Source organism: Mustela erminea, chromosome 4 (genome assembly GCF_009829155.1).
Source record: "Mustela erminea isolate mMusErm1 chromosome 4, mMusErm1.Pri, whole genome shotgun sequence".
NCBI lineage: Eukaryota > Metazoa > Chordata > Mammalia > Carnivora > Mustelidae > Mustela > Mustela erminea.
This window is the reverse complement of record NC_045617.1, coordinates 100,227,435-100,243,092: the sequence shown is the minus strand read 5'-3', so window position 1 is coordinate 100,243,092 and position 15,658 is coordinate 100,227,435. Positions and strand designations below refer to the sequence as shown.

The following is a 15,658-nucleotide window of genomic DNA, read 5'->3' as shown; positions in this document are numbered from 1 at the left end:
ATTCTCTTACTCTCGTAGCTTACCACATAGTTCTAATTTTCCTCTCACAACAATGGACATTTCATCTCCTCTACTGGCTTCTCCTCTACCTCTTTTATTGGACCTACAATATTTTGTTCCTTGGAGCTCTCTGTAGGGCACTCCCAACGTTAATGTGCCCATCATCTCCAGATCTCTCCTACAAGTTCCAGACATACCAGTTTAAGGCCCCCTGGTACACACTTCAAACTCATCCTGTCCAAAGTGAACATACCCCTCTCCCCTCTTCCACATTTTGCCTTCTACATAAATGTCTGTGCTCAAGGCAGAAACCTGGAGTTCATCCATGATTTTACTCTCGTAGACTACTTCCATCCAACCCCACAGCAGGCCTAAAATATCACTCAAACCCACATGCTCTCCTCTAGCCCCTTGAACCCACCCCACTTAGGCCATCATCACTGACTGGTCCTCCACAGCAGAGCCCCCCCACAGCAGCCATCTTGATCATTGTCAATCAGTTTATATTATTCCCCCATATTTTTATATCCCTCCATCTTCCATGGATTCCAAATTTCACACTATTAAATATAAGAATACCTTGTTTTATTGTGCTTCACTTTGTTGTGCTTTGTAGATAATGTGTTTTTCACAAATTGAAATTTTGTGGCAACCTGTGACAAAAGTTTATCAGCACGTTTTCCAACATTTGCTACTTTGTGTTTCTGTGCCACTTATTGGTAATTCTTGCATTATTTCAAACTTTTTCATTATTGTTCTATTTGTTATGGTGATCTGTGATCAGTAATCTTTGATGTTATAATTGTAATTATTTTGGGGTGCCATGAGCCATGCCCATGTCAGATGGCAAAGATGTGTTCTGACTTCCCCCAAAGCCATTCTGCAATCTCTCTCCCTTATCTTGGTCTCCCTGTTCCCTGAAAAATAACAAAATTGAAAAATTGAAATTAGGTCAGTTAAGAACCTATAATGGCCTCTTAGTGTTCATGTAAAAGGAAGAGTTGCACATCCCTCCCTTTAAATCAAAAGCTGGAAATGATTCAGCTTAGTGAGGAAGGCATGTTGAAAGCCAGGAGAAACCCAGAGCTAAGCTTCTCCTGCCAAACAGCCAAGTTGTGAATGCACAGGAGAAGTTGTTTCAGGAAATTAAAAGTGCTACTCCAGCAAACATACAAGTGATAAGAAAGAAACAGACTTATTGCTGATGTGGAGAAAGATTTTGCCATCTAGGTAAAAGATCAAAGTAGCCACTAACATGCCCTTAAGCCAAAGCCTAAACCAAGCAAGACCCTGACTCTCTTCAAATCTCTGGGAGAGATAATGAAGGCTGGGAGAGATGAGGAAGCTGCAGAAGAAAAGCTTGAAGCCTGCAGAGGTGGGTTCATGAGGTTTAAGGAAAGAAACCATCTCTATACAACTCAAGTGTAAGGTGAACCAGAAAATGCTGATTTGGGAGCTGCAGGTTATCCTGAAGATTTAGGGACAATTCATGAAGGAGGCTGCACTAAACTACAGATTTTCAATGTAGATGAGACAGCCTCATATTGGAAGAAGGTGCCATGTAGGACATACATAGCTAGAGAGGAGAAATCAGTGCCTGGCTTCAAAGCTTCCAAGGATAGGGGCCAACTCTCTTGTTAGCGACTAATGTAGCTGGTGACTTTAAGTTGAAGCCAGTGTTCATTGACAATTCTGAAAATCCTAGGAATAATCCTTGAGAATTATGCTAAATCTACTTTGTGCTCTATAAATGGAACAAAGTGTAGATGACAGCACATCTGTTTATAACATGGTTTACTGGATATCTGAAGCCCACTGTTGAGACCTACTTCTCAGAAAGAAAGATTCCTTTCAAAATATTACTGTTCGTTGACAAAAGAACTGGTCACCCAAGAACTCTGATGGAAATGTACAGCAAGACGAATGTTGTTGCCATGACTGCTATTCCAACATTTATTCTGCAGCTCATCGATCAATGAGTAATATTGACTTTTAAGTCTTACTATGTCATTTGCAGCAACATGGAAAGACCTTGAAGATATTATGCTAAGTGAAATAAGTCAGAGAAAGACAAATACCATATGTTTTCACTTATATGTGGAGTATAAAAACAAAACAAAACAAAAACAAACAAACAAACAAATGAGCCAACAAATAAACAAAACCAGAAAAATACTCATAAATACAGAGAACAAACTGATGGTGGCCAGCAGGGAGGAGGCAAGGGAATGGTCAAATGAATGAAGGAAAGTGGGAGGTATAGGCTTCCAGTTATGGAATGAATAATTTACAGGAATAAAAGATATAGCATAGGGAATATAGTCTGTGGTATAATAATAGCATTGTATGCTGACAGACAGTAGCTACAATTGTGGTGACATAGGATAATATATGGAATTGTCATATCACAATGTTGCACACCTGAAGCTAATATAATATTATGTATCAACATACTCCAATTTTATTGATTTTATTTATTTGTATTTTTTTCAAAGAGGAGGAGACCAAGCATAAGCCAAAGGGGGGCAGGCTGAGGAAGAGAGAGAATCCCTATACCTCAATTTTTTTAAAAAAGAAAAAATGAAAAGAAAACTTTCTGGACAGGATTCACCATTCTTGATGCCATTAAGCACATCTGTGACTCATGGGAAGAGGTCAGAATATCAACACTGACATGCGTTTGGAAGAACTTGATTTCAACCCTCATGGAGGACTTGAAGGATTCAAGATTTCACTAGGGGAAGTAAGTGCAGATGGGGTGGAAACAGCAAGACCTAAAATTGGAAGTGGAGCCTGAAGATGTGCCTGAGTTGCTGCAATCTCGTGATCAAACTCGAATGGATGAGGAGTTGTTTCTGGTGGAGGAACAAAGAACACGGTTTCTTGAGATGGAATGTACTCTTGATAAAGATAGTGGGAAGATTGTTGAAATGATAACAAAGTATTTAGAACATGACAAACTTAGTTGTTAAAGTTGTGGCAGGATTTGAGAGGACTAACTAATTGTGAAAGAAGTTCTGCAGGTAAAATGCCATCAGACAGCATCACACACTACAGAGAAATCATGGAAGGAAGAGTCCATTGATGAGGCAAACTTCATCGTTGTCTTGTTTGAAGAAACTGCCACATCCACCCCGGCCTTCAGCAACCCCCACCCTGATCAGTCAGGAGCTATCAACATGAAGTCAAGACCCTCCACCAGCAAAAAGGTTATTACTCTCTGACAGTTCAGAGGATAGTTAGCATTATTTAACAATAAAGTATTTTTAATTAAGATATGTCCATTGTTTTCTAGACATGTTATTACACACTTAACAGACAACGATATATTGTGAACATAAATTTTATATGTATTGGGAAATGGAAAAAATGCACTTGATTCACTTTATTGCAATATTCACTATATTGCTATGGGCTAGAACTGAGCCTTCCATACCTCCAGGGTATGCTGTAAGTATCTAAGTCACTATCCCTAGCCCACCATCCCATTTCACATGCTCGGCCCCTGGTTCCTTATACTGCAGCCATACTCACCTTCATCTTCATACACACTAAGTTCCTTCCTGCCTCAGGAAATGTGCACGTGCTAATTTCCCTGATCTCTCTATACTTTGGACTCTTCCCATCTTTGCTCTCAGCTTGAATTCCTCTTTCTGATCACTACATCCAAAATATTACCTTGCTTACGTTACCTTGCTCGCCATTATCTCCTTAATGCCCCACACCATCAGGCCCATAGTAGGCCCTTAATAAATACTTGCTGAATGAAACAATTGTCTTAAATTTAGTGACCGAGAATAATGTATATTAATACTATAAGCATTAAATATTTGTTAAATAAATCAATAATATATATTATTCACATAGTATTACTTAAGTTCTATTCCTATTATAAAATATAAAGTACTTTTTATATGTTCAACAAACAGAATGAAAATATACTTTAAAATTTATTTAGCTTCAAAGAAATCAATATTTCATATTTTTAGATTAAAAGACTTAAAGAATATACAATGAACAGGCAAATATAAAAATTACAATTATCTATTTGTAGGTCCTCTCTGCTAAAATATCATTTGTTAATACTGATGATTATTAGTTACTGAGTTCCTATGTCATTATTCCTATGTCATTATTCATTAGTTTTGATAATCCAATCAAAAATTAGGATACTCTTCTAGTCATAAGCAATTCTGTACATTTAAAACCTGTTTTGTATATACAATGTACAAATTTTATTTATTTATTTTTTTTAATTTTATTTATTTATTTGACAGAGAGAGAGAGAGAGCAAGAGAGGCAACACAAGCAGGGGGAGTGGGAGAAGGAAAAGCAGGCTTCCTGCTGAGCAGGGACCCCGGCAATGCAGGGCTCAGTCCCAGGACCCTGGGCTCATGACCTGAGCCGAAGGCAGATGCTTAATGACTGAGCCACCGAGGTGCCCCCACAATGTACAATTTTTAAAGGGAACCTGAAAAAAACATTTACACTCACTCAAAGAGTGAAAATACAGCTGACCAAAAAACCTTAACAATTATAAAGAAAAAGCCACAACCATTTTGAAAATTTGATGAGATCTGTATTAAGCATTCAAAAAAAATAATGTAGCATTTTATTCCAATAAATGAAAATGACTATTATAAGAAGGAAATAATTAAATACTCAGTTAAAACAGTTAATGACTTAGTAGTATCCTAACAATCTAAAATATCCAGGTTTCTGTCCCTGTGAGTCAAAAAACAACAAAATAAGCTTAGTCGACCAAAAGGAAAAAAGTTCCAGAAATACCTGTGTGAAAGCTCTTAGCCTAATGTAACTTTGGTCTACTTCCTTTCCCACTTCTGCAATTCTAAGTGACTGTGAATTACATAAGTACTGAAGCTATGGTATGAGATAAAGATAAGCCACAAATTCTATATGCGGTTCTTAAAATGCTTCTTGAAATGCCAACTATAAGGACAAAGTCTAACACTTTGGCTTTCAAAGTGTTTGAACTTAACCCATAGTTAGTAATAAATTTTACTTTGTAACCCTGAACACGTATACTTACATACATACATGTAAACAAATTGAAACATACTTCAACAATACTACCCACTAGTTGTAATCAAGTCTGATATTTTACATTCCTATTATTCTGTTTTTAAGAGACTGGTTGCTATTCAACTAATTAACTTTCCAATTCACAACAGGGTCTTAACCTGCAGTTTAAAACCATTGTCTAGTCACTCTTATGGTTCAGCAAATTATATCAAATATATACATACTTTCATTGTGTCAGAACCCAACAATGTCTGTGAGGAACTCGAAGGAGAGTCAGAATGCTGGAAAAGAAAAAAAAAAACAAGAAGGACAAACCTAAGACACATCATACTCAAACAGAGGAAAATGAAGAGAAGCGAAGCAAATGTTTGAATTGCACATTCTAGTCTAAGGCATTACCATAGACAAGGAATCCTGTAAGACCTTATCAATGGTAGCACAGAGCTCTTCAGTTTGCTGCCTGAGCTGTGCAGGGAAACAAAACTGGAAGAATTGAAACCAGGTACTGAGTTAGCAATGAGTTTTGGTCTTTTGTTTCAAAAGCATGGGTAATCTGAAGTCATTACCTCCAGAGGTGGGTCTAAAGTGTTGTCCTTGAAGACACTTTCAGTCTTGGCTGGTTCGTCAAGCGCCTAGTGATAAACAAAATAGTTCTCTTGTGAGGCTTTTAGTCAAATATACATGTAGTATAAAAGTCTCTTCAAAAAGCCCTGTATCTCAAGATTTCAAAAAGGAAAAAAAAAAAAAAAAAGACTTTGAATCATTGATGATGATCTATTATCTGGCATAGAAGCATTGCTCACATCTCTGCCTAGTTTCTCCAATGTAATGAGTATCTCCAACATACGGTATTGAAATAAAGAAAGAAAGCCAAACTTTTTAACATACACACTGGAACTTGGACACGTTATACATCCAGATGATGCTTGTCCCCTTCAAAGAAATCACTTTGGGAAGTGACATACAGAAACAATGATGTAGCCCTTTCTCAAAATACCACAAAAACTATTTTTGAGAAAATGTTTCAGGGTCAGTTTAATAAGAAACATGCACACACAAGAAAGAAACTTGCCTAATTTTTAATCATTTAGGTATAAAAAATTTGGGTTACCTGATTCATTAGACTTGGCCTCGGATGACATCCAACTCTTTTGAAAAATACTTTTTGTTTATTGTGATATAGGTCAGCTATCTACTTTTTATTTACTGTGATATAGTTCAGATACCTATTTTAGACATATAGATTAGATATGGAGAAAGATGGCACTCCGTACCGTGTTCGTACGCCATTGAGAATAATTAGTTTCACATAATAATGGAAACCAGTATGCATTCCTCCCTGCTTGCTTTTTCATCTTCTACATGAACCTGAGAATTCATCACTCATTAATTTTGTGTTTATCATTATGTGTACACCTTTAATTTTTAAAATGTAGCAATATATTTATACATCACTAAACAATATATAAGGTTATGTTGTGCAAATCTTCTAATTTCATATAAAAACAAAATATGATTCTGGAACTTTTTTGTGCTTGTTTGCTTGCTTTAAACCACTTTATTGAGATACGGTTGAAAGAGAAAAATCTGTACCTATTTAACATATGCAACTGATGTGTTTGGAAACAAGTATATATCCATGAAACCATGTCAACAGTCTATTGCCATAAACACGTCCATCACCTCTGAAAATTTCCTCTTGCCCTTATTATTGTTTTCCATATAGCTATTCATTTAGTTGTTGGACCTCCACATTATATCCCATTTTATGCATATTCCACAACAAAATGGATACTTCTTCGAGTGCAGAATATTTAGGGTGCCCCATATTTTCCCTATTAGAAACTGTTAACAACTATCTCCCATGTACACTTTTCTTTATAACATATTTGTAGTTTAAGACTAAAGAAAAAGATATTGTGAAATTTTTCTTTAAAACAATTGTATAATTTTACACTTGTAACTGCAATAAATGAGAGTTCCTGTTTTTCAGACTTTGAAGAATCTTAACATCCTGACATACATAAAATATCTCCCTATGGTTTTAAGGTTGAATTTGCCTGATAATTTTTGAGGTTGGGCCTCTTTTATGTATTTACTGGTTATTCATGTTTCCTTTTATATATGTATTCATTGTTCTATTGGGTAGTCTGTTTTTTATTCATTTGTTGGAAAATTTTATATAATTTTGATGCAAAGTATTTGTCAGTTAGATGTGGCACACATGTCTTCTCCCAGTCTTGCCTTCCCTTTTCATGATTGCCGATATGTCTTATGATAACACACACAACTTTTCATTCCAATACAGTCAAAGTTTTCATCATTTTCCTTTGTGATTTAAGGAACCCTTTTCTAACCTAGTAAGTCACGCCCTTGGGTGGAATTCTTAAAATTTGGGTTGCTTCATATGTGGTCTAAATCCTTCATGCCTCACAACGAAGCTGGGAGTTGGGGATTCTTCCCCAACCACGTGGAGCTGTGCCAGCATTGGAGTTTATAAGGACAGGGCATCTTAGCCTTTTTTTTTTTTTTAACCTGTTTTGATATTCTCATTCATCCAGTGTGTAAGAGTCACTCACATAGTTTCTGGATTTTTCTCAGAGGGAATTGTTCAACATACAGCTGTACATTTGGTGTGTCTATGGGAAGAGGAAATTTCAGAAGTCTCATACTGCCATCTTGGTCCCACTCCTTTATCATCTCTAATATTTATTTGTGTCTACCTACTTTTTTAAACAATCAGTTTCTCCAGAGAATGATCAATTTCTCATCTCTTAATTGAACTACATATTGGCATTGACCTTCTTTGACATATTCATATTCCATTTCAGGAATATATGTTAACACCTGTAACTAATTCCTTCCCTCTACCTTTTTTTGGATTTATCCTAACCTTTCTGAATGTATTCCTTTTGTTGCATTTCACAAGTCATTACATTATAAGACAGTATGATCGCTGTCATTCCGTTTTCAATACATCTTTAAATACTTCTGTTAAGATTACTTAGACTCATGGGCTATTTAAAAGAGGTTTTCTCTATTAATTTTTAAAAATGAGGATTTTTTCCAATTTTAAAATTATCTATTTTAGTTATGCTATAGCCAGAGAATTTTTTCTTCATAATAGTGACTTTTTATGAAGTTTGAGATTTATGACATAAGACACGGTTTTATAAATATTCCATTTATGCTTAAGAAAATATCTATCTTCTGTGGTCTGCAGGCTTCTGCATGTAAGTGTGTGTCTATCTGATCAAAATTATTGTTTTATTCAATTTATCCTAGTTTTACTGGATTTCCTGCATACGTGCTCTATCAGTAATTGAAAGAGGTATCATAAAATCTCAGGGAATAATAGTGGGTTTGTAAATCTCTCTCTGTGATACCAGCAATTTTTGCTCAACCTAGTTTGAAGTCATTTTATTAGCTACATTCATAATTAGAAGTATTCCTCCCTCATGACTTAAATGTTTATCATTATAAAGTGACCCTCTGTCTCACCAGTAATGCTTTACATCTTAATATGTACTTTGCCTCATATAACCAAATGCTTTGATTAGCATTTTACTAGTATATCCTTTTATGTCTCTTTCTTTTTCAACTTCCTACATTCAAACATTAAAAATCAGTGGTTTATAAATAGCAGATGTCTAGAATTCATTTTTTGATCCAGTCTAATTTCCACTGTCTTTTAGCTGGAGAGGTTAACATTTATTTTATTACAATTACTTATATGTTTAAATGTTTCCAAAACATTTGTTTTATTTTTGTTTTACTTTTCCTATTTTATTTTTATTCAGTTTTTGAATATTTTAATTGATTAAATTTGTTTTTTTCTAACTCATTTGCCCTCCACTCATTTGGATATCATGGCAAAGAAAATGCTAGATGTTCCTCAGAGATTTTCATTTTCTTGGACACAGATAAACATTTCTTTGGTCTCAAGAATTTAAGTATGATCTTGTGACTTATTCTTATGAAATAAATGTGAGTAGAAGCCATACATAACCTCTGGTGCAAGGCAGCTAAGAGTGGATATGACTTTCCATAATTCTCTCTTCCATCTTCTTCAGATAACTAAGACACAAGATGGAAGCCGACTACCTTCCTAAGTCACTGAATTACTAAGAACTCATGTGGGAGAGAAAAAATAAACACTACAAACATGGATATGGAAAGGAAATAAACAATGATTGTGTTAAGCCACTGAAATATCAGGGTTTGTCCACTGTGGCAGTGAGTATGGCTTACATTAAAACGAATATGAATGTTATAAACTATTTTTTTTAACAAATTAACCTTGAAAATTTTTCCTTTTATACCAAGGTCTAAACCAAGCAGTACAAAATCTAGATTCAATTCACATACTATTCAATAATCTAGCAATTGTATAGCTCTCTTCAACCCCTACTCTTGTTTTTATGTTCTAATTGCCTTATAAATGTATTTGAATATGCTACCAACCTATTATCATGTTTTAATTTTTTTAACTACATTTTTTTCTTTTTAAAGATTTTATTTATTTGACAGAGAGAGAAAAAGAGATCACAAGTAGGCAGAGAAGCAGGCAGAGGGGGGGTGGGGAAGAAGCAGGCTCCCTGCTGAGCAAAGAGCCCCACGTGGGGCTGGATCCCAGGACTCTGGGATCATGACCTGAGCCGAAGGCAGAGGCTTTAACCCACTGAGCCACTCAGGTGCCCCTCATGTTTTAATTTTTGCCTTAGTTATATGTATGTTAAAGGAATTTTTACAAAATAGTATTTTATAGTTATCCACGTATTTATTATTTTCCATGTTCTGCTTTCCTTCCTGAAGTTCTGAGTTTCTATTCACCATTATTTATCTTCAGCTTGACGAAATTCCTTTAGCATATTTTGTTGTACAAATCCGTAATCAACAAATTCTCTCAGTCTTCTTTCAGCTGAAAACATCTTCATTTTGCCTTCATTCTTGAAGGGGTTTTCCCCAGCCAAATAATAACAGCTCTCATAAGAGAGAGTTTTTTCCTCTCTCTCTCTCAGCATTTAAATATGTCATTCCGTTCATTGTCATCTGGCCTCCACTGTTTCTAATGAGAAGTTAGCAATTATTTTATTGTTGTTCCTCGGTATGTAATGCATTATTTTTCCCTGACTGCTTCCAAACTTTTCTCCTTAAATTTGATTTTTAGAAGTTTGATTGTAATGTGCTCAGTCATGATTTTCTTTGAATTAAACATTTTGGGGACTATCTGAGCTTCTAAAAAGTATTACATATTATACCAAATATGGAAAAATTTTGTCTATTAGTTATTCAAATATTTTTTCTATCCCATTCTCTCCTCACCCTCTGTGACTCTAATTACATTTTGATATCATCCCCCATGTCCCTGGAACTCTGTTCATCTATTTGTGTTCCCCTTTTATTCAGATCAGGTCATTTCTAGCAATTTATCTTCAAGTTCACTGACACATCTGTGTCTTCATTTTTTCCTTGAAAAATACAGTGCATTTTCTAACTTCCAATATTTTAGTTTTCGACTCTAGAATTTCCATCTGAGTCTGTTTTAGTTTCTATTTTTGTGAAAGTCCTATATAACTCATTATCAGCATATTTTCCTTTATACCCTTGACGATAGTTACAAGAACAACACCTGGAACATCTTTGGGTCACTCCCTGTGTATTATATTTTCTCTTTGAGGATGGTTTAAATTATCCTGCTTCTTTGTATGTCTAGAAATTAGTAATTTTGTATCCTATTTTGTTGTTATTGTTTAGTTTTAGCAGGCACTTAATTCAGCTCCAAACTCTGTCTCCTTGATGGTGGGCAGCAGCTGGAATCTCTGTTCAGTTATTTTATCCTTAGCTGAGGTTAGCTGGGCTTAACAGGCACATGTGTAATTCAGTGGTCATCCAGGGGTTTGGACAGAGTTTATATGCAACATTTACGGCTTCCTTTCTGTGACTCACTCTTTTCCCAGATTCTCCCCTCACTTTCCAGTTCCTGTGTAACCCTCCGTTCTCGTCTCTGATTCCTCATCCAGTAAGCCTGCTGGTTTCTTGCTGAGTTTTCGTTTGCTCGATGGTGAAGAGACAAAGAGCCTCCCATAGATGAAAAACTCAGAAAATGTGGAAAATCACTCAATTCCTTTATCTCTTTACAAACATCGACTCTGCTGAAGTTCAACCTGCTCTTGGTCACTTGGTTCAGTACTTTCAGACAATTATTTTTTTGTATTTTGCCTAGTTTATCAGAGTTATCTACAAAAGAATTGGTCCAATACCAGTTACTGTTCATTTCCTACAAATATAATGAGTCAAACTCATTTCAATTCATTAGCATAAATTTTCCTTATCACAGAGACCACGTAAATTCAAATCTCAAACCCACTTCAGGGTAGGCTTATGGTTAAAGATTCTCTTTTTTCCTACCCTGAGCCCAGGCTGACATAAGAAAGTTTGCTTGTCGTTTCCCTTTGCAAATTTCTTTTTTCTTATCCTTTTTTTTTTTTTTTTTTTGACAGAGATCACAAGTAGGCAGAGAGGCAGGCAGGGGCAGGGGCGGGGGAAGCAGGCTCCCTGCTGAGCGGAGAGCCCTATGTGCTCAATCCCAGGACCCTGGGATCATGACCTGAGCCAAAGGCAGAGGCTTGAACCCACTGAGCCACCCACTGAGCCACCCCGGCACCCCTCTTATTCATCCTCTTCATCTTGTAATTGAGAATGTAACCCTTCAGAAACCCTGGCTTTATGGCAGGGAGGCAATTCCAGTCCTCATCTCACTCAGCCCCAAATCTTTCTCTCCCTTCACCAGTTTGATAGTAAATCCCAATCTCTAAGATTAGCGAGCATAATATCTTCCGAATAACTAAGCATTCTGAACTTCAATTTGCTTTTGGTATTTGACCCTTGGGGATTTCCCTGACTTTTTTATGAGCTCAGCTTCATATTTGGGATGAACCAGTTGCTGTATTCAACTGGAAATTACAGGCTCTCCTGTCCTGTTATTTAGATTTACCTTTGATTCTGCGTTTCCTCATTATCAGTCTGATATATGCATGTTCTGACCAGAAAGTGTCACACAAGCTGTGGAACCATGCAGTCTAAGACTCAACGGGATCAATTTTCCCCTTCTAACAGACTCAATGACAGAAACAGATCCAGAACTGTTAATCTTCACCAACAGGAACCATGGGCAGATGCTGGTTGTCATTTTGGCCTAGGATATACAACTCAGAATTCAGAAAAGTTGCATCTAAAAATAAGAATTTACCATCTTCTCATTTCAATTAGTCACAAAGGAAAATATTTCAATAAGTCACAAAGAAAATATTGTCTGGAATTTTTTTTTTTCAAAATCTACTCTTCTGCAGTAATTAAAAAAATATAAAACATTATCTATGATAACCTAATAGAAATGCATGAGATTGGTGACACCTGGATGTCTCAGTGGGTTGAGCAACTGCCTTCGGCTCAAGTCATGATCTCAGGGTCCTGGGATCAAGCCCCTCATCGGGCTCTCTGCTCAGCAGGGAGCCTGCTTCCCCCTCCCCCTCTGCCTGCCTCTCTGCCTACTTGTGATCTCTCTCTATATATAAAATAAATAAATAAAATCTTTTAAAAAATATATGTGAGTTTGCCTCTTTCTAACCATAAAAAATTTCTCTTTTGCCTTCCTTCTTTTTCCTTGACCACTGGGCAGATGGAACCAACAGTTTATTAGTCAGATATATTCACAGCCTAGAGGAAGAGAATGCTCCACACCACACTGGGCCACACAAGGGCTGTGTTCAGGCACAAAGTAAACGACCAGGGGTGGTGGAAGACAGGCTTTGTAGTATCAAGAGGGTGACGTACATGTCCCCTGGTTTGTAGAAAGTTGTGATTGGCTTGTTTGATTCAGTAGAAACTGTACATGGTCAGTTTGATAAGGAGGGTTAGGGGACCTTCTCTGGGGGTGGACAGTGGGGAGGGGAATGTGAAGTTAGGCTACTTGAGACCCCTCTAATTTCACTATTACGTCAAGGTGACACATAATATGGGGACTTAATTTTAGACTTGATGCCATACTTCTAACTACAGTGATAATTATGGAGAAGAAAAAAGTCAGAAATTAATGAGAAGGACTAAGAACAAACTTCTTGGGGGAACAGTTTGATCCAGCCCTTCTTTACCTTTTCAATAATATCTTCTATTTTCTCTTCCTTTGCAAGCTGCTCTACAACCACGAAGAACCGCTTGAGTTCTTTGACCTTGTAACTACATGTTATTAACTCTGCCTGGATGGTCCTTTACTCTCAGCTCACTTCAAGAATTCCGGTTCACCGTAAAGATGCTAATCAAATTCCTTCATGAATTATTTTTGGTCCTCATACTAGGAAAAGTCTGTCATTCCTTCCTTGGGCACCATATCACTTTGTACCTACTTTAAACATATGATATCATAATTACTTTTCAACAGTATCTCTACCCAACTGGACCATTTGTCCCTATCACAATCGGAAAAATATGCTATTTATCTTTATAGCCCCAGGATAGAGCCAGTGATCGATAAAGACTCTTAGGATGAATTGAAAGGGTAAAGTAACAACTAAATGGAGTTAAATGAATAAGTGAATCATACAAATAATATGATTTAATACTCCTCTGTAAAATGTTCTAGAGAAGTAGTTTAAACCCTTTGAATATTTTAAATAACAAATACTTTATTTTTTTTTTCCCCTACACTTCAATTAAATTTGTTTACCATCAAAGAGCTGAGCATATGATTGGTGCTAATGTAATGAGGTGGTGTTTTTTCAGCTACAGTCAAAAAAGGTTAATATCTTGGTTACTCTGTAGGAACTTACTCTAGGCAAACACAACTTTCAGGAGGCCATTTAAAATACTGAATTTACTCAATGAATGAAAACACTATCTACTCAGAACCCTTGGAAAATTAAGGAAGATAACTGGAATTAGGTGAATAATGCTGAAACTTTGAAATAGGGTAATACTCAGAGTGCATTAAAATTTGGAGAAAAGGTTATTTTGAGTTTCAATACCTTGGAAAAGTATTAGAATAGATTTTTTTAATTAATGAGGAGTTATTTGTCAAATGTATCATCTTGATTCATTCTTTCTGCCAGCCTTAAAGAGTTTTTTTTTTTCTCTGTGGTACAAAAATATATATAAATGAAAATTTATTAAATCTCTATTAAAAGAATTTTAACCATAGATTGCTTTTTGAACCTTAGCCAGCAGCAATGTATTGATATTCTTTTAGATTTATTAATTTTGAATGAAGTTGTCTCAAAATATTCTCCAATAAAAGAGTTTTATTAGAAACATATATTTTCTACCAAATTGGACATCAATTTTCTAGCCAAGTGAGACATAAATGAATCTTATTTTTTAAAGATTCTTAACTAATGTAAGTTATGAGGAATATTTTCATTAAAAGTAGTTATCTTGCGACGCCTGGGTGGCTCAGTCGGTTAAGGTCATGATCCCAGGGTCCTGGGATCAAGTCCTGCTTTGGCCTCCTTGCTCAGTGGGGAGCCTGCTTCTGTCTCTGCCTCTGCCTGCCACTCTCTCTCTCAAAAATAAGTAAATAAATAAAATCTTAAAAAAAAAAAAAAGTAGTTTTCTTTTGCTCAGAACAGCCGACTGTGGGGTCCAGTTTTTAAGAAGAGACATAGTAAATCCGATTTCTAGTAGAAAATAGTTTCTGAGCTCAGCGCTACATTATAATTAAGAGGCAAGGACTCTGAACAAGCGCTGTAAATCAAAGTTCTTATGGGAATACACGCCAGTAAACTATAACAGGTGCTTCTCACCTGAAAAGAGAACCTTGATGGAACTGCAGGCACTTTTAAGTCAGATATATTACATCAGTCTAACCTGCTTTCTGGAAATAGGATTAACTTCTAAAAATCTAAAGACAGCACGAATCAATTGTACTTTAAACAGAGCCAGAAAGCAAACTACTTTCAAAGGAAGACTAACCTAAAAGGGCTTGTAAACTTTTTGTGATGCCCAGACTATCTAATTAGATTGGGCTTCAAAAATGTTATGGGCCGGGGCGCCGGGGCACCTGGGTGGCTCAGTGGGTTAAGCCTCTGCCTTCGGCTCAGGTCATGATCTCAGGGTCCTGGGATCAAGCCCCGCATCGGACTCTCTGCTCAGCAGGGAGCCTGCTTCCCTTCCTCTCTCTGCCTGCCTCTCTGCCTACTTGTGATCTCTGTCTATCAAATAAATTAATTAAATTAAAAAAAAAGAGTTGGTTCCCTTTAAAAAAAAAAAATGTTATGGGCCAGTTACTCTGTTTCAGTCATGATCAAATTAACCCCCCTCCCATGCTAAACCCAAGTGCTCCTATACTTTGTTAATCTGACCAGCTATGTATCTGGTAGAATAAATCCTCTGAAGACTACAAAAGCCTTGTTTGATTTTCAGTCATTAACACAAAAGCATTTGTAGGATTAGAGATATCTTCAGCAAAATAAATCTCACTTTGATTATATAGTTGAAGATTCGGGTCTGAATAGCATTCAGATCTGAAGAAAAGGGGGAAATGTACACTGAAAGCCAAAAGGGCTTCCAGATACTTAAAGGTACAGCTTCTTTAAAGATACAGATGTATTTATCCTTACAT

The 15,658-nt window shown here is 36.3% G+C and overlaps 1 protein-coding gene across 4 annotated transcripts in view; it reads right to left on the bottom strand.

Annotated features, from left to right (window-relative positions):
- The window catches only part of MLIP (muscular LMNA interacting protein), a 258,002-nt gene that overhangs the window by 80,919 nt on the left and 161,425 nt on the right, over positions 1-15,658 (bottom strand). For all 4 annotated transcript variants that reach the window (XM_032340280.1, XM_032340281.1, XM_032340283.1 and 1 more), the window contains 3 exons: positions 5,610-5,675; positions 5,443-5,526; positions 5,268-5,324 (listed from right to left, as the gene is read on the bottom strand). In XM_032340280.1, coding sequence (XP_032196171.1) covers positions 5,268-5,324; positions 5,443-5,526; positions 5,610-5,675 — 207 coding nt within the window. The remainder of the gene's footprint in view (positions 1-5,267; positions 5,325-5,442; positions 5,527-5,609; positions 5,676-15,658) is intronic.